We start from the raw sequence: 19,369 nt of genomic DNA on the forward strand, positions 1-19,369 counted from the left end.
GAAAAGATTATTTAAATATTGTTTTATGACCATGTTTTCTTTGCAGGGAATGGCATTCAGAAACAACAGACGAGAGAGCAGTGTGCCTTCTAAACCCAACTTAGTGAGGGAGCCCAGCCATGCATAACTGTTGTTTTTAACAAAATCTCAATCGTTCAATTTTACTAACAAAGAATCAGGAGCCAGATGAAGTGGTGAAAGCCTGAAAGCCCAGAGAGCTAGGAAAAGCACCCCTCAGACCTTTCTCCTCAGCTGACATCCCAAAAGGAAGCTTACCTTCTTCACTCCATCTCAAAAACTCCTCAAACTGAACATTTTCCCCTTCTACTTCTTATGCGTCTCTCTATCTGTCCTCCTGACTTCCTCTTTCTATTTTTTTCCCTATGTTCATTTCCTTTCAACTGGTTTCTTGCTCCACCTTTTGCCTGATGGTTGACTCTATTTAATCCTGTTCAGGCACAAAGCTCATGGGTTAAAGGTGTATACTAGAGCTGCACCACACCACAATCAGAGACAGGTGTTTTCAGCAAACAACACAGTCTCAGGATTCACAGAGTAATCAAAAAACCCGCAAAGTTTCCCCCTTTTTGTCTAAATAAAATGGACAGATTTTAAACTCTAATACAGTAAAACTAGTTACAGTAACGAATCTGTTTCTGACAGCCTTTCCACAATGTCCAGCTTGCTTGTATTTGGCAGTTTTAGGATTAAGTATTTTTAAGTTCAAAGATCTGTAACATGTTCACGTGAGTCTCATGAACCCAGGACTTTGAATGTCTTGACCACTTTGTAGTCCGAAGCTGATGTTTGTGTGTGGCAATGCTGGCTAGGAAGAACACAGCAGTCAACCCAAAGGTGTCCACTGTTGGCACAGACCTTGGCAACAGAAGAGGAATCAAGCAGTTTTTCCGGTGGTTAGCCTTACCACAGTCTAGGTGGATTCTTCATTGCAGGACCCCATCATCTTCTTGGAGACCGCAAAGGGTACTGTTAGGAATGGTCATGATTTATTGTAGAAAATGGAATCCTTTTAAGTGCCATATTCAGCAGATATCAGAAGGTAGAAGGACCATAATCTATTAAGTACATCTGAGGTGCACAAACTTTGTTCCTAGTTACTTGCTTCAGACTCAAACCTGAAAATACATACAAGAAGCTAGATGAAGCTTATTCCTATAATGAGTTAGTACTCTGTAGGACTACTAGTATCACAACAAAAAGTTTATGTATACATAATAATCTTATAGCTTTTGAGATGATATTTAAACCTTAAGAAATGTTTTAGAGGGTCAAATGAAAACAAAAAGATTATGAGATTAGTGCCAATAGACTAGTCCCTTAGTTTTTGTTTTCTTCTGTCCCATACCAGGTGGCTCTTCTGATAATGAGACAGAGATTTGGGGTTTTCCTTCAACAAACATGCATGGGTTTAGAGAAGGAGAAAGTCACATTCCAACCCCAAAGCCAGCTTTTGGTTTTAATTGAATTGGGACCATCTGAAGACAATTTATGACTTATGCTGTAGAGGGTAGCAGAGACAAGCTGGATGTGGGCAATACCACTTGGCCAGTTTACTCTTTTTCCTGTGACATTTTCTCTTGATAATCTGTCCCTTTTAGTCAGATGTTTCAGGTGTTGTCCAGTGGTCTCCTGATTCTGTAGGTGGATGCTTTTATTCTCCTGGAAAAATAAAAGCAAAACCTTGCCCCAACCTTAACTCTAGGGATTCCTTTTTTTTTTTTTTTTTTTTTTTTTTTTTTTTTTTTTGGCGGGTTATATCTTTCTGGGGAAAAAGTATTATTTTTTTTAACTTTTTTAAATTTAATTTTATTTATATACTTATTTATTACAATTCACTTTGTATCACTGCTTGTCTCCTCCAGGTCTTACCCACCCTCCATCTTCTCCCTCTATGCCATTTCCCTAGTCCCCTGATAGGGGACGATCTCCTCCCCTTCTATCCGAGCCTATCAGGTCTCATCAGGGTCTTCATCATCTTCCTCTGTGGCCTGGCAAGACTGCAGCCCCTCAGGGAGAAGTGATCAAAGAGCCAGCCACTGAGTTCATGTCAGGGACAGCCCCCGTTCCCTTTACTAGGGAAGCCATTTGGAAACTGAGCAGCCAATGGACTTCCTTTGAACAGGGGGTCTAGGTCCTCTCCATGCATTGTCCTTAGCTGGAATATAGGTCTCTACAGGAGTCCCTGGGCTTAGGTATTTTGGCTCTGTTGTTCTCCTTTTTTATAGACACTGAAAGAACAATTCTCAATTTCATTTGGAAAACAAAAACAAAAACAAAACAAACAAACAAACAACAACAACAAAAACGGAAGAGCTAAAACAATCCTGTGCAATAAAAGATCTTCTGGAGGTATCTCCATCCCAGGTCTCAAGCTGTACATAGAGCAACCGTAATAAAAACGGCATGGTACTGGCATAGAAACAGACTGGTAGATCAATGGAATCAAATTGAAGACCCAGAAATAAACCCACACACCTATGGAAATTTAATTTTTGACAAAGAAGCAAAAACCATACAATGGAAAAAAAGACAGCATCTTCAACAAATGGTGCTGGTCTAACTGAATGTCTACATGTAGAAAAATGAAAAGAGACCCATATTATTCACCCTGCACAAATTTAAATTCCAAGTGGATCAAAGACCGCAACATAAAACCAGAAGAAGAAGAAAAAGTGGGGAAGAGCTTTGACCTCATTGGCACAGGAGACAACTTCCTGAACAGAAACCAACAGCACAGGCTCTAAGAGCAACAATCAATAAATGGGAACTCATGACACTGAAAAGCTTCTGTAAAGCAAAAGACACTGTCATTTAAAGGCACAGGCTACCACCACCCTGATTAAACATTTGATCTTAGCTCCTAATCACTCCAATTCTTAGAGATTTAGAAAACAAGTTTGAACTGTACTAACCCTTTGAATTTTCTTAAAACATTTTAAATCTCTTCGCTGTGTTTTTAATACCAAACAACAAAATTATCCTATTTATTTAAAAAAAAAAATCAAAAGCTGGTGTCCAAGATGGTGCTGGCCCTGTGGCAATCTACAGCCTAACATTCTAACATGTAATTAAGACACATGGCTTAAGAAAATCCATTTTTCATTTTATGCCAATAAGGCAAATTGTCTGGTAATTTATCGTTTGAAAATTTATTTGTTTTTATTTTTCATGCTAGATCAAATAAAAGGCATTTGTTGATCTTTATAAGTTAGTTTGGACTGAATGACAAAGCTGTCTGATAAACTATCACCTCTCATTATTAAAAAGATCTCTCGTGCTTGAATCTAATCTTTATCAATTTTGTTGGCACCTACAGTTTTCTTCTTCTGTGGAAACAAACACAAACCTCTTCCCCAATGTAACACATGTCCTGTTTTCCCTTCTGAGGTCAACACATCTTTAAAATATACAGCTTGATTTAATTCAGCACTTTTTTTCCCCTATTATCTAATGTTTCTCCACCATGGTTGTTCTTTTCTCATTGACATTTAAAAATTTTAAAGCTAGTAAAGCATTGTGTAGTCCATCTCTGCAGAGGCTTTTATTAGCCCTTTCTATTTATTAAGCCTATCTTTTAAAGGGAGATTAGACCTTTCTATGACTGCTTGTCCTGTAGGATTTTGTGGTATGCCTATAACAGCTTTATACTGTAATATGCAAAAAAAAAAAAAAAAAACTGTTTCATTTTACTAGGGACTTTTGCTGGAGCATTATCAGTCTTAATTTGTACAGGTACCTCCATAATAGACATAACTTCTAATAAATATTTAATTGCAGAATCAGACTTTTCAGAACTTAAAGCAGTTGCCAATTATAATCCTGAATATGTATCTATGGTATGATGCACATACTTTAATTGTCTAAACTCTGAAAAATGAAACATATTTATTTGCCAAATTTCTTTTGGGGGGATACCTTTTACATTACTTCCTGGAAATAATGGAGTTTGGTTATACATTGAACAAGTAGGACATTTCTTTGGCTTGTTGCCAAGTGATAGAAAAATCTTTCTCCATACCTTTGGTGTTAACATGATGTTTCTAATGAAATTCTGCTGCTTCTAGCACATTTCCTATTAATAGTTGATCAATTTTATTATTACCTGTGTGAGAGGACCTGGTAGACATATATGGGATCAGATACATGTTATATGCAATGGATGATTTCTATTTCTTACCACTTGTTGTGAATAAATAGAAAAGTTATTTCTGAATCTTCCAGAATAAGTTCAGTGGTTTCAATTTGTTAAATAACTCTTTCTGCATACTGAGAGTCAATAACTATATTAAGAGATTCAGGAAAACCTAATAATACCACAAGAATGGCCTGTGGCTCTGATTTTTTAGCAAAATCATAAGGTCCTTGAACCATTTTACTCATTCTTTCCTGATTTATTTGCATCAGTAAAAAATGTAGGGGGTCCAAAAATTGGTGTCCCTTTTAGTGTATGAGGGAGAATCCAATTAATTCTTTTTATAAACTGAAGTCTTTTGCTTTAGGGATATTTGTTGTCTCTCCATCCTGTCCTCCAAAAAAAATTAATGCAAGTTCATTTTCTCCCCATAATGAGGCAATTTTAACATTAATAAAGGGTACCACAATTTCTGTTGAGCTTAGTCCTGCTAGTTGACAAAGTCTCACTTTTCCTTTCAGAATCAATTTAGAAATCTTTTCTACAGAGGTCTTTAATTTTTTTTTACTCTGTTTGTGTGCTGAAAATATTCACTCTAAGATTTTATTTTCTCTCTGCATAAGAATTCCTGTGAGAGAATGAGTACAAGACAAAATAACCAAAATACAGTACAGCTTTGGATCCAAGCAGTCCACTTGTTCATCCTGTAATTTTTTTTCTACCAGAGCCAATTTTTTTCTCAGCTTCACTTGATAATTTTCTTGAACTATTTAAGTCATTATCACCTTGTAGGGTTTGAAATTAGTTACTTAGCTCTTAAGTAGTTAGTCGAGTTTTGGGCTTCAGCCAGTTACTGTCTCCCAGCAATTTTTGAAAATCATTATCAATTTATAATATATCTCTCCTGATTTGTACTTTGTTTAGTTGAATTTTCTGTAAACCTATCTTATATAGGAAATAAAATCTCCCCTTTGCATTTTTCAGGAGCAATTTATAATGCCCAGCAAGGCAATTTTTTCTTTACTTCATTATTTTTTGCTTCATCGTCTCTTTATTTCAACATTTTTTTTAGTATATCTGCATCTGAATCAGCCAGTAAGATATCACCCATACAATGGTAAATTATTGATTGAGGAAACTGTTCATGAATTATTTTTAATGGTTGTTGTACAAAATATTGGCACAAGTTAGGACTGTTTAAACGCCTTGTGGTAAGACTTTCCAATGATATCTCTTTATTGGATAACTATTATTATAGGTAGGTACTGAGAAAGCAAACCTTTCCTTACCATGCACATGCAAAGGGCTTGTGAAAAAGCAATCTTTTAAATAAATTACTATCAGCAGTCATGACTTAGGTAATAAAGAAGTCAATAGGATTCCAAGCTGTAAAGAGCACATTGGCTGAATCTCCGTTGTAACTGAGGACCAGCTTGCAATATTGCTGTTGCCAAATTGTTTCAGACTTGGGGGATACTTCTGTTCTGAGTTACACATGAATTTAATATCTGCTTCACACAGACTGAATGCATACCATATGAAATGATTCATTCCTTACTTCTCAAATCTAATATGTTTATAGGATTCTTATTTGATCTCTTCATTATCTTGGGGTGACTATCATCTCTGGTAGGTATTGTATACTAACTGTATAAATTTACGTTGGTTTTCTAACAACATTTGGCCATCCTTCTTCAGTTTTATCATGTGGTAGGGCAGTAGGTTCTTGTCTAAATTCCTCTGTGTCTGGGTCACAAAGCCTTCAAACAGAATGTCCCTCCTTTCTACTTCCTGTGCATTCTCTATTAGTCCTCCTGACTTCCTCTTACTCTTTATGGTGTTTTCCTATGTTCACTCCCTGTCAACTGGTTGCTTGCTCTACCCCTTAACCTATGGTTGACTTTATGCAATCCTGTTCAGTAAGAAAGCTCTTGGATTAAAGGTGTGTGTTACGGTTGAGCCATACCACAACTAGAAACAGGTTTTTCAGGAAACAACACAATCTCAAGGTTCACAATGTAATCAAATATCCTGTAACACATGATTATAACAAATGCTGTTTTCTTTCTTTGCCAGTTGGTGATGGAGTTCTGTGGTGCTGGCTCTGTCACTGACCTGATCAAGAACACAAAAGGCAACACATTAAAGGAAGAGTGGATTGCATACATCTGCAGGGAGATCTTACGGGTAGGTAATATGTGGGCATTGCTGGCCTTTCAGTTCTTCCAGGAAATATGGTAGGTCTTGAGAGATAGTCTACACTGTTCAGTCCTAGCCATGTGATACACATTTGTAATCTCAGCATTTGGAATGCTGAGGCAAGAAGATTGTGAATTCAAAGATAGATAGATAGATAGATAGATAGATAGATAATAGATTAATAGATAGATAAGTATATATGTATATAGGTAGATAGATAAATTGATTGATTGAGAGATAGATGATAGGTAGAAAGATTGATAGATGCTAGATGATAAATAGATGATAGGAAGAAAGAAAGAAAGAAAGAAAGAAAGAAAGAAAGAAAGAAGACAGATAATAGATGATGGAAAGATCATAGATAGAATAATAAATAATAGATAAAAAGAGTTAGATAGGTGATAGATTATAAATAATAAGTAGACAGATAGATGATAGGTACATAAAGAAAGAAGACAGACTGACAGATAGATGATAGATGATGGAAAGATCATAGATAGAATAACAGATGATATTAGGTACATAAAGAAAGAAGACAGACTGACAGATAGATGATAGATGATGGAAAGATCATAGATAGAATAACAGATGATATATAAATAGTTAGATATGTGAAAGATTATAGATAATAGGTACATAGATAGGTGATAGGTAGATAGATAGGAAGATAAGAAAGGAAGGAAGATAGGTAGATAGAGATAGGTAGAGAATAAATATTATATGTATATGTAGATACAGATATTGATGGATGGTTTATTCTAACAGTGATGGTTGTAACTGTGGTTTGGAGCACAGCAAGTGATATACCAAGGACCATTCTAGATGATCAAGGTCATGTGTATTTTTGTGTGTAAAGTTGAAATTGCATGATTTCCACAGCAAAACACTTTTTTGATGATTTTTTTTATTAGAAATCTGACTTTAGTTTGTGGGGAATAGATTAAGAGATGCGCTGGTTAATCTTTCAAAGTGTCTATTTTCATGATGTTGGATGTTGTAACACCTCCTAACTAGATAAATTTACTTTATTCATGTCTGTGCATTAAGGGTAGTTTAAATGTTTTTACCTTAAAAATCTTTGGAGCTTATCTGCTTAAATGATGATGGTTATGCCTATTTGTTTACTTTACCACAAAAATATCACAATCAGGCAGTAAACCAACAGAGCTGTGTTTGCTCGGCTCAGTTCAGGAAGAAGGCAACTAGGCAAACTAAGTCACTCAGACTAGTTTAATTTTCTTTTGCTACTAATATGGAGGCTATTATGTGTCTACTGGGCAATTCTACTACATCTGCCCAATTATTATTGGGCTGTCATTATTGACTGTCATTATTCATTTATAGGGTCTGACTTCTTAATATAAGAAAGCAGAAGTTAAAATTGCATTTCCTTTGTCCTGTGGGTGAGTGGTCATTGAGAAAGGAAGATATTTAATGATGATGTGTAGTCATTAAATGAAAACCAGAATAAGCAGGAGACAAGGAGGAAATGAAGCTTAAATCTAGCATTGGCTATATCAGTAAACAAGTCAGATATTTAGAGGTAAACCCACAGAAGAAGGTGAGTGATGTCCTTCCTTGTGGCTGTACTGAAAGAAATGGAAGAAAACCTTAATAAATGATGGCACATATAGCTCTGTGGTCAGAATTCTCAGTATTATAGAGATGTCACTTCTCTATGATTTAATCTATGGTTTTTTAAACTTCTAATCAAAACTTCTCTAAGTGTACTGTGCATAAGCTAGTTTTTAGAAGTTTTATGGACATAAAAATGGCCAAAATAACCAAAGCCATCTTAAAAAAGAATAAAAGTACAAAGTTTATGCTCTCAACTATCAGAATGTACTTAAGGTTGCTAAATAACAAGACTAGACAAGGGCCAAGGGCATAGAATCAAGAGTCCCTGAATAGATCCATGTCATGTAAACACTGGTACAAGACAAAGAAGGGGCTACTGTGGGGGTGCTTTTTATCACTGTCCATATTGATTTTCAATGTGACAATGTGAAGTTAGCTCCTACTTTAAGCTATGTCAAATATTTTACTCTGATAAATACAAATGGCAAAGATAGAAAACACTAAATCAATCAATCAGTCTATCTACCTATCAGTCTGTCTGTCTGTCTAGCTAAGAGAGGGTCTCAGGTATCCCCAGCTGACTTTTAATTTACTATACAGTTGAGGATGCCCGAGAACTTCTGACTTTTCAGCCTCAAACTCTTGAGTGGTGAGATGGTAGACACACATCAGCATACCTGTTTTCAGGTGCTAATATTTTTGTTGTTTTGCTTTGTTGTGTGTGTGAGTGTATGCGTGCGCACGCGCGCGCATGTGCATGCATCTAGAAATTGGAGGTCGGTGATTTCCGATGTGTTTCTCAATCACTATCTACCTTATCCATGTGACTCTATGAGGTGGGGAGGCTATGTGTGTCATGACATACATGCAGGAGTCATGACATACAAGTTTATGGAGTCAAGGCTTTTCTTTCACAATTACATGGAGACGGGTGGTGGGGATCAAACTTAAGTCCTCAGGCTTATACAGCAAGTACTTTTCCCCTTTAAGCCTTCTTGCCAGCCCCACATTATCTTTAGAGTCAGGCTCTCCCTACATCCAGTACTCACCAATTTCCTAGACTGGCTAGCCAACAATCTTGAGATCTGTCTCAGTCCCTGTTGTACCCAGCTTTTTATTGTTGCTATTTATATAAATAGGTATTAGAGATCTAAACTTGGGTCTCCAGGATGTTCAGCATGCACTTTACTGACTGAACGATCTCCCAGCTTCACAGTAAAGCTGCTATGGGAAAAGATAGAGTAATACAATCTCTAGCTTGTGGTAGACAGAAATTATTTCTGAAATAAAAATGAAAACAACACTGGAGAAGACGGAGGCCAAGGCTACAAATTTCCATGTTAGCTGACAGTTATCTCCAAGGGTTAATCTCTCATTTACTCAATGTGCATTTCTCTCTGCTGCTCCAGAAAGCACCAGACCTTTAGAACTTGAGGCCACCCAGCGTGCACCAGGTGCCTCCAGGAACAGCCCCGAAGCCCACGTGCTCATTTTGGCCTGTCTCCAAGATCCAACAGGGGACCAGCTATTCGTTCTCAGGGCTTTAAAGGCAGCACAGATATTTACCCTAGACAACAAGATCCATTCGTTCTCAGGGCTTTAAAGGCAGCACAGATGTTTACCCTAGACTTCTTAACTCTATGGAAATGGTGTGCTTCTTCCTCCTTCCAATGCTTTCTCCCAAATGATGCCAGCATCTGGTATGGCAATGCCTTGTCACAAGAATTTTTAGACATGAGCCATCGTGTGCTGCATGAGCTTTCTTTCATTATGTTCTGTTATACCGTTCCAAACACTTTGGTTCAGGGGTCTTCGGTCCCACAAGTGCTTGCGTTTATGTGTTAGAAAGGAAGGCGTTTAAAGCCAATCACTGCCTACCAGAGCCAAATTGGCCATATTTAAAAAAAAAAAACCAATGTGAAACCAAAACAGTGTCTCTCACTGCCCCTCACATACCCTCAGACTGTTACATTCTATGTGTTCGTGTGTACACGGCTATGTGAGTGCACGTGTGTGCATGTCTGTATAACTTCCATGTAATGGTTGTGTTATTTGTAGAGAACAATTGAAAGAACAGAAAATCATAAATAATGGAATAACACTTAGATGATTGGTAGCATTAACTACTTAAGTACCACCCCAATGTATTTTGCTTTAGGACTGATTTTAGATTATTTTAACTTATAATTTATTTGGAAAAAAAAAAGTGATTTCTGTATAATAAATCTGTACCTCAGAGAACTCATACTACCACCAGGAAAGTCAAAATCACAGTAATTCCTGGAGAGACCGACAGTCGGATGTGGATGGCACTGAGCGCTCAGTGTCACAGAATCAACATAGAGTCTCAGAATTATCAATTACAGAAGTGGCATGATAAGTGCCAACGAGGGAAGCAGAAATTACTTCCTTTGTGTGGATATGTGTGTGCGTGTTTGTGTCTGTGTGTAGATGATAAGGCTATTTCAACTGTCATCCCTCAGTTACTTCAGTGCTTTTTAGAGACAGGGTCTCTCGCTGACCTGGAAATCAACAGCTTTGCTAGAACGTTAAATTAATGCCCAGTGAGCCCCACCCCCACCCCCAGGAATACACCTATCTCTGCCTCTCCAGCCTGAAGGCTGTAAGCACTGCCATCATGCCTGGCCTCTCTTAGCGTGATACCTAACTCAGGTCTACATGCTAAAAATCAAGCACTTGACTGAGCGATCTCCCCAGCCCATTTTTCTTTTTTAATATAGAGCACACTGAATAAGGCCAAGAGGAAAGCCCTTGACTGGCCTGCGCCATATTTCATTATGCTTAATTAAAACTGTATAATTGAAGATAACTTTGATATTGAAATAGCTTTTCAAAGGTGACATTTGGCAAAGACCAGCTTAGTTTTCTCTGCAAACTCTTAAGTGTGTCCATTACAGATTAGTCCACATAGACGGACCTCGCTTCCCACAACACTGTGTTAACTGAAATTCAGTCCAGTAGGAGCGCAACCACTCTACTGTACGTGCAGTTTGCTCTACTGAGGTCAGAGCTAATGTTTTGTTCAGCATGACACCGTGGGTGTGCCTCACTTGGTCCTGACAGTGGCCTGAGGTTTGGCTCAGCAACATGGGAACATGGAAATGAGAATAGACTGTGAGTATCGCTTGATGAGGCGAGGTTGAGGGTGGTTGTCAGCGTTCACAGGTGTGTCCAAATCCTTGTTTGTGTCCCGTTAACTCTCTCACTGCTCCGTTCCACCAGGGCCTGAGCCACCTGCACCAGCACAAGGTGATTCATCGAGATATTAAGGGGCAGAACGTCCTGCTGACTGAAAACGCTGAAGTGAAGCTAGGTATGAGCCACAGCCCCTGAGCCACAGCATTGCTGGAGGCCGTGGGTGTGAGCAGTCCTTTTACAATGTTCATTAAATCTGTCATGGTGGATGAGGGGCCCGTTTCCCCAGACGTGAAAAGAAAGTGTTGTCTTTGTCTATTTGAAAGATATTTTCCCAAATCATCCTGAAGAATGACCTGTGTGGGGATTAGAAGCCTACACTTGAGCACACTGTAGATTTTTTTTTCCACTGTAATGATTAGAAGTCGCAGGCCTTGACATCACCTCGTGCTCATTACGGACTGTTTGCATCACTTCCGATACGATGGGGTACCGACGGCCCTAGGTGTATGGGTTTCATCTTGTGTCTCATCAAATATTTACATTTGAAAGTATTTCAAATAATGAAGTCCTGCTAACTTCCCAGAGGCTTGAGTTATACTTCAGTTTACTGTGTCATACTTAGATAAAATTACTGAGTTATATTTAAATTTCCCCTGGCTCCTGTACAAAGGAGATTCTCAATAGTCCATTTCAGGTGCACCCTGCTCACCCCACTTCCTCTCACAGAATTGGTGGTGAGAAAATTCTTTTCTTTGGCAAATTCATCAGAGCCTGTTTTAGTTGCTTCTGTTACTGTGTCCTGACCAAAAAAAAAAAAAAAAAAAAAAAAAAAAAAAAAAAAAAAAAAAGTTTGTTTTTTTTTTTTTAAAGCAACTCACAGGAGGAAGGGTCTGCCTTAGCTCCCATTTCCAGATCACAGTTCACTGAGGGAAAGTTCAGGCAGCAAGAACTTGACACATTGAGTCACATTCATAGCCTGCAACAGAGAGTGAACACACTTTGAGACAGCTCAGGACCCAAATCCAGAGAATGGAGCCACTCACAGTGAACCGGGTCTTCCATCCAGACAAACTCTTTCCAAGGTGATTCTAGACTGAGCCAGGTTGAGAATTAAAACTATTATAGAGCCCTTTCACAGAAAACCTGGGAATGCTCTCATTTTATTGTTGAGAAAGGATCTGCTGTCAATAGGATTATTTATTTTCAGAGAGATTTGAACATTTGCCCTTCCCTTTTGTTAAGATATATAATTTCACTGGGTGTGGTGGTACACACCTTTAGTCCTGGCATTTGAGTGGGCAGACGCAGGCAGATCTCTGTGAGTTTGAGGCAAGCTTGATCTACAAAGCAAGTTCATGGCAGCCAAGGCTACATAGAGAAATCCTGTCTTAAACAAATAAACAAATACATACATATACATCATATTCATATACATATACATAGTCTCATTCTGTTAGCATTTTGGAGCCAAGTGTTCATCACACGAATATTTCCTTTTAAAAATAAGAGCATACATTGTGAAGGCTAAATAGATGCATGTATAAAGACTTGCCGGTCTACTTCAGAGGACTTCCTGCTGCTGTTTAACAAGCACTTGTTAGGAGTATAATGTATTCCACCTCTCTCAAGAGACACTTAGGTATTCTCATGCAAGCATAGTCTTATCTTTTATCAAACCCCTACTTTGCTGGTCTCCATGGAGCCTTGGGATAATCAAATCCAGCAATTTGTGATTTCCTCACTGGTGTATCTACTTGATCATGCAATTTAAAAGTATGTATTCATGGTAGAGAAATGGTAGAAGGAGCCAGAATGCCGTCACTAGAAGAAAAAAAAAAGTGTAGAAATGGAAATTTAATGGAAAATTATTCAGTAGTTAAAAAGAAGAAAACTGTAATATACGTTTCAAGCTGAGTGAACTTTGAGGACATTGTGTTACATGAAAGAAGATGCATTTTGTGTGATTCTGCTCATTTATAGGAGTCTTCGGTGTCCAGATACAGAGGCAGGAGGATGAGTGGGTAAAGTGTGAAACATAGGTTGTTTTTGCTCAGTGGTATAGCATCTCACTGGCGGAAGATGAAAATGTTCTGGGGATGGATGGCGGTGATGAGGACACAATCTTAAGGGCTTTACTGGCCCAGAAAATGTGCATAAATCGTGGTTAAAATCTATCCTAATTAAATTTCTATTGCTGTAATAAGACACCATGACCAAAAGGAACTTAGGTTAAAGAAAGGGTTTATTTCATCTTACAACTCTCAGGTCACACTCCCTTAACTGAGCGAAGGCAGGACAAGGACTCAAGGCAGGAACCTGGAGGAAGCAGAAGCCACGGAGGAGTGTTGCTTACTGGCTTGCTCTGTGCTATGCTGAGTTTGCTTTATTATCCTTCCCATGATCACCTGCCCAAGGGATGGTTCCACCCACAATAGGATAGGATCATCTAAGAAGAAAATGCCCTACAGACTTGTCTACAGGCGATCTAATAAAAATTTGTCCTTTTTTTTAATTAATTAATTTATTTATTCACTTTACATGCCAATCTTAGACTCTTCCCTCCTCTCTTCCCAGTAGCACCCTTCCTCCATCTTCCCTATCCCCCCTCCCGTCCCCACCCACCCCAGCTCATCAAATCATATCAGAACTGAGCTCATCCTCTTCCTCTGTAGTCTGGTGAGGCAGTCCCACCAGGGTGAAGTCATCAAAAAGCAGGCAACAAGCAGGAGGAAGTCATCAAAAAGCAGACAACAGAGTCCATGTCTGAGACAGCCCTCGCTCCTCTTACTAGGGAACCCACATGAAGCCTGGGCTGCCCATTGGCTACATCCGTGGGGGGGAGCCTAGGTCCAGTCCATACATGGTCCTTGGCTGGGCGATTCAGTCTCTACAAGGCCTTCTGAGCCCTGGTTAGTTGGTTCTGTTGGTCTTCCTGTAGAGCTCCTGTCACCTAGGTTCTTCTCTCCTTCCCCCACCTTTTCTACAAGACTCCCTACACTTTGCCCAATGTTTTGCTGTGAGTCTAGGCTTCTGTGTCTATCTGCTGCTGGGTGGAGCCTCTCAGAGGACAGCTATGCTAGGTTCCTGTCTCTGAGCATAGCAGAGCATCGTTAATAGTGTCAGGGGTTGGCTCTCTCCTATGGGGTGGGTCTCAGGTTGGTCTGAGCGTTGGTTGGACATTCCCTCGATCTCTGACCTGAGAAGAGTGCAGGAGGCTGGGAGACTGGAGCGGGGGACACGATAGAGGGCCTGCAGAGAGAAGAGAAACTGTAGGCAGGGGCATCTCTGTGACAAGCTGGAGACCTAAGACAGGTAGGTTCTGGGAGATATGAGGGTGACTCTAGCTGAGACTCCTAGTAGCATGATTCATGGAGACTGAAGAGGACACCCTCTAACTAGACAGGATACTAGTGGAGGAAAGAGGAACCCCAGCCCACCCACCAAAACCTCTACCCAGGCTGGCCTCAAACCCACAGAGACCACACTGCCTCTGCCTCCCTGAGCTAGGATAACAGGCATGCACCACTGCGCTTGGCTCACATGTCCTTTCTTTTCTTTTTAATTTCTTTTTTTATTTATCACAATTTATTCACTTTGTATCCCAGCTGTAGCCCCTTCCCTCCTGCCCTCCTAATCCTGCTCTCTACCCCCCTTCTCCTCCCATGTCCTTCTCCTAGTCCACTGATAGAGGAGGGCCTCCTCCCCTTCCTTCTGACCCTAGCCTATCAGCTCTCATCAGGACTGGCTGCATTGTCTTCCTCTGGGGCCTGGTTAGGCTGCTGCCCTCATCCATTGGGGGGAGTGATCAAAGAGCCAGCCGTTGAGTTCATGTCAGAGGCAGTCCCTGTTCCCCTTACTAGGGAACCCACTTGGAGACTGAGCTGCCATGGGCTACATCTGTGCAGGGGTTCTGGGTTATCCATGAATGATCCTTGGTTGGAATATCAGTCTCAAGAAAGACCCCTAATCCTCTTCAGTATCACTGGTTGACAAATCTCAAGGTTATGAGTTAAGTAATATTTGATGTGATGTGGTAAAAAGGGCCTATATTATACCTATGCAATTTTTCCATATCAGGACTCAGACAGTCATAAACCACATGGAACCAAATGGATACCGCTAACCCCAATACTACTAAAATCAGGTAGTTCTATGGACATGGGCATTTCCTGTCATATATCTAGCCTGTTTAGTATGAGTTTCATGCCTCTGCCTCTGCCTCAGTTCCAAGATTTGGATCTTTATAGTCCATGTTCTCTAGCTCAGATGCTATGTTTCAGTGTCCTCAGATGCTGGATGTTAGCCAGTGCATGCTGATTATATCCCACTAGAGTCACCAAAAGCTCTAAAGTCAGATACTCTCTTCCCCATATCCACTGCATAGCTCTCCTTAGTGATCTCACTGTCCTATCATTAAGGAAGAAGAGAGAAATAGAAAGATCTGGAGGGGACAGGAACTCCACAAGGAGAACAACAGAGCCAAAATACCTGGGCCCAGGGTGGGGGGGGCCTGCATGGACCAAACATGGAGAGGACCTAGACTCCTTGTTCAAAGGAAGCCCATAGGCTGCTCAGTTTCCAAATGGCATCCCTAGTAAGGGGTAAGGGGCTGTCCCTGACATGAACTCAGTGGCTGGCTCTCCGTTCACCTCCCCCTGGCCGGTGCAGCCTTGCTAGACCACAGAGGAAGATGATGCAGCCAGTGTTAATGAGACCTGATAGGCTAGGGTCAGATAGAAGGGGAGGAGGACCTCCACTATCAGGGTACTAGGGAAAGGGCATAGGAGGAAAAGAGGGAGCATGGGTGAGACTGGGAGGAGATGAGGGAGGGGGCTTCAGAAGGGATACTAAGTGAATAAATTGTAATTAATTGATTTTTTAAAAATCTCAACCCAGAATTTATCCCACCTCCATGATGTGCAGGACAAATGTGGAACAGAGATTGAGGAATGTCAAAAAGTGGAGATATTTCCTCCACTGAGGTTCCTCTTTATCTATTGTGTCTTGTTGGCAAAATAAATTAGGATAAAATCATAACTTTTATGTTACAGATCCGTTTTACCACATGAGGAATGCACAGTAATTTTAGCCTCACAACCAACGTTAGGCTTTAACTGATTCGTTTGTCCTCTCCTCATTAGTGGACTTTGGAGTGAGTGCCCAGCTTGACCGAACAGTGGGCAGAAGGAACACATTCATCGGGACCCCCTATTGGATGGCACCAGAAGTCATTGCCTGTGACGAGAACCCAGACGCTACCTATGATTTCAAGGTATGACTTCTTTGTCGTTCTGTGAAAGCCATCATGGCCTCTTTTCCTCAGTTCTGCAAAGAAGAATTCTCACAGACATTTATGTGTTATTTTTGTGACACAAAAGGGGACCTGAAGAGCATCACTTGGGTCTAGGATTGTAAGACACTCAAGTAAGAATTGTCTTAATGAATTCACTCATCACATTTGATTGCCCATTTACAAAATAATATTGAAATTATTTCCTGTGCTTTAGAATGCTTTTGAATGCGCTCTTCCGTCTTATTCTTTTGTTAGTTAGTTAGTTTTGTTTTTTGAGACAGGGTTCTCTTTTCTGGACTTGCTTTGTAGACTAGGATGGACTCAAATTCAGAGATCTGCTTGCCTCTGCCTCTGCCTCTGCCTCTGCCTCCCGAGTGCTGGGATTACAGGCGTGGGCCAATGTGTCCAGCCTGTCTTATTTTTGAGAAATGGATTAGGTTAATGTTTTTCATTATAGTTTAGTTTTGGCAAAGTATATATTCTTATTTTTACCCTTTTTCCTCTACTAAGTATTTTTCTTTACTGACATAAAAATATTCCAACTGTACATATTGAAGAAGTTTCATGAACTACTTTGATATATGCACACATATACAATATTTAAATTGGGATAAATATATTGATCTGTTAAAGCATCACATTTTTAAGGTAAAAAAGTTTCAGAGAGCCGGAAGTGATAGCTAAGTTGGTAAAGTGCCTGCCCGATGAGGGTCAGGACCCAAGTCGGTCTTCCAGAAGCCACATAAGAAGCCAGCCATGGTGATGCAGACTGGTGATGCCAGCTCTGGACAGCTGGCCTAGCTTCCCTGGCAAATTCCAAGCCACTGACTGACCCAGTCTCAAAACTCCAGGCTCCTGAGAAATAACTAGCAAGACTGACCTCTGTTCTCCCCATGTAGGTGCAAGCATACACCCATGTGCACCCACGTGCTTACTCACAAAAGCTTGAACATCATTCCTTCTAGCTTTTTGAAGTGGGCAACACGCTGTTGTAAGCATACTTGGCTACTGCGCAGTAGCACACAGGAACTCCTGGCCCTTATGCAGCCAGGACACAGCACACACTGCTTCTTCTACCTCCTGAGTTAATACTCTCTAATATTCTCATAATATTCTTATGTCAAACCAAAATATAAATATCGGGGACATCTTTTTGTAGTGACAAGGCATCAGCCTCATTTCCACTGGGCTTCCCTGTAGCCACTTGGAGGTTTCCTCTCTGTAGAAGGATGAAGTTGGATGTAGGGATATGGCTTGGCCTTCCCCTAGTGTGACATGGCAGCTCACAGAAGTTCGGTGTATCCCTTGTCACTTTTACTTGAAGTGCACAGCTGAGTTCAAACCGTAGGCTTCTCCTGGCAGTCCTCCCATTATTCAGTCCCTCTAGCCAGTGCTCTAACGTGAGTCACAGAGCCCCACGAGAGCGACAGTGTCTGACGGCAGTGCTTTTGCATAACTCCCTGTTCAGAGAAAATGAAGCTGTGGACAGTGAGAGCTAGAGCGCTCGCAGAGTGCTCAGGCTACGCACTGAGAGACACCATGTGGGCAGAAGGAGATACTACCTGGGTTTGGTTTGGAACTTCAGGGACTTGAAATTCCACAAAGGGAGTTTGAGGCCAGGTTTTCACAGTTGATGATATCCTCTGAACTTAACTTGAACGTCTCCCGACTCCACAACTCTATAGTCACTTTTCCCACCCTGCGAAGAAGAGCCTCGTGTGGATTCCTTGTGTCATTTTGCATACTGTTTGGTTATTATTTGATTTGTCCGGTTTGCCTTATAAAATGGCTATGTTAAAAAAAAAATGAAAGTAACTAAGAGTCCTAAGGGCCTCTCTAGGAAAAGAATCTACAGGGATCTTTTTTATTACAGTCTGGTCTTATGCAGTGTTTGCCTGACTTCTATGTAAATCTCGTATTTCCCAAACAAAGAGTATATTTGAGGAATTTCTCTTTTAAAGTCCACTTACTTCTCCACATCTAGTTACTGTTGAAATCAGGTGATAGCGATAAAAACACTGCAGTCTTTGAGACCCAGTGTCTCAGAGCACTGATGAAATTATTCACCTCTTTTGGGAAATGTAAGCTTGACGGTCTTGAAAACATAATAATCCCCCCTTCCTTCAAAGTTAGTCCCTCTAATGACCTGACAGCAATCTGTCTAAGAGCAGCTGCTACGTTAAAAATTAATCCCCTGCCAAAATAAATGTCATTTATTTAAACTGCTAATGATCAGCACATTTAAATAATTCCATTTGCAAAGCCGCCAGAGGATCCGCTACAAAATATATATCCCAGACAAGATATGCATATTTTAATTGGCTGTAAGCAACTCTTCAAACTGCAGTTGTATTTAACAAGTGATAACTAGTCTACATCTATGCCATAGATAATTTGAACCACTTCAAAATAAACCAGGAGGGAGCTGGAGGGATGGCTCAGGGGTTAAGAGCACTTGTTACTTTTGTAGAGGACCTAAGGGTTCAAGTTCCAGCACCCACATGATGGATCACAACCATTTCTAACTCCAGTTCCAAGGGGTCCAATGTCCTCTTCTGACCTCCAAGGGCACCATGCACATGAGTCGTGGTGCACAGACATGAAGCACAATACCCATACACATCAAATAAATAAATCTAAATTTTGAAATAAGGCAACTTATGGCAGGAAGGAGCAGAGCGTCTAGATTTCCATCCCTGTCTTAATCTTTTAAGTATCGTGGTGGCTGTATTTATGTGCAGTGTGTGTGTTCTGTAAAATAGAAAGACCTTTGTGGCTGACTTGTTTCCAGGAGAGTAACCAGAATAACATTTCCTTTTGACCAACCCAAAGCTTGGAATTGAGTTCAAATCTTGGGCTTCTTTTTCTAGACTATTGCTAATAATTACTATTTAGAAATGACGTGGTACCACCGCGTAGAGAATCTTTTTTCCAGCTCCTTTCCCTAAAACTTTAGCAATATTTATTAGATGTTATAGGAATGCCAC

The 19,369-nt window shown here is 40.2% G+C and overlaps 1 protein-coding gene across 7 annotated transcripts in view; it reads left to right on the top strand.

Annotated features, from left to right (window-relative positions):
* The window catches only part of Tnik (TRAF2 and NCK interacting kinase), a 427,262-nt gene that overhangs the window by 280,954 nt on the left and 126,939 nt on the right, over positions 1-19,369 (top strand). For all 7 annotated transcript variants that reach the window (XM_060378161.1, XM_060378162.1, XM_060378163.1 and 4 more), the window contains exons 5-7: positions 6,230-6,340; positions 11,174-11,264; positions 16,231-16,361. In XM_060378161.1, the coding sequence (XP_060234144.1) occupies positions 6,230-6,340; positions 11,174-11,264; positions 16,231-16,361 (333 nt within the window). The remainder of the gene's footprint in view (positions 1-6,229; positions 6,341-11,173; positions 11,265-16,230; positions 16,362-19,369) is intronic.

Source organism: Meriones unguiculatus, chromosome 2, assembly GCF_030254825.1.
Source record: "Meriones unguiculatus strain TT.TT164.6M chromosome 2, Bangor_MerUng_6.1, whole genome shotgun sequence".
NCBI classification, from domain to species: Eukaryota; Metazoa; Chordata; class Mammalia; order Rodentia; family Muridae; genus Meriones; species Meriones unguiculatus.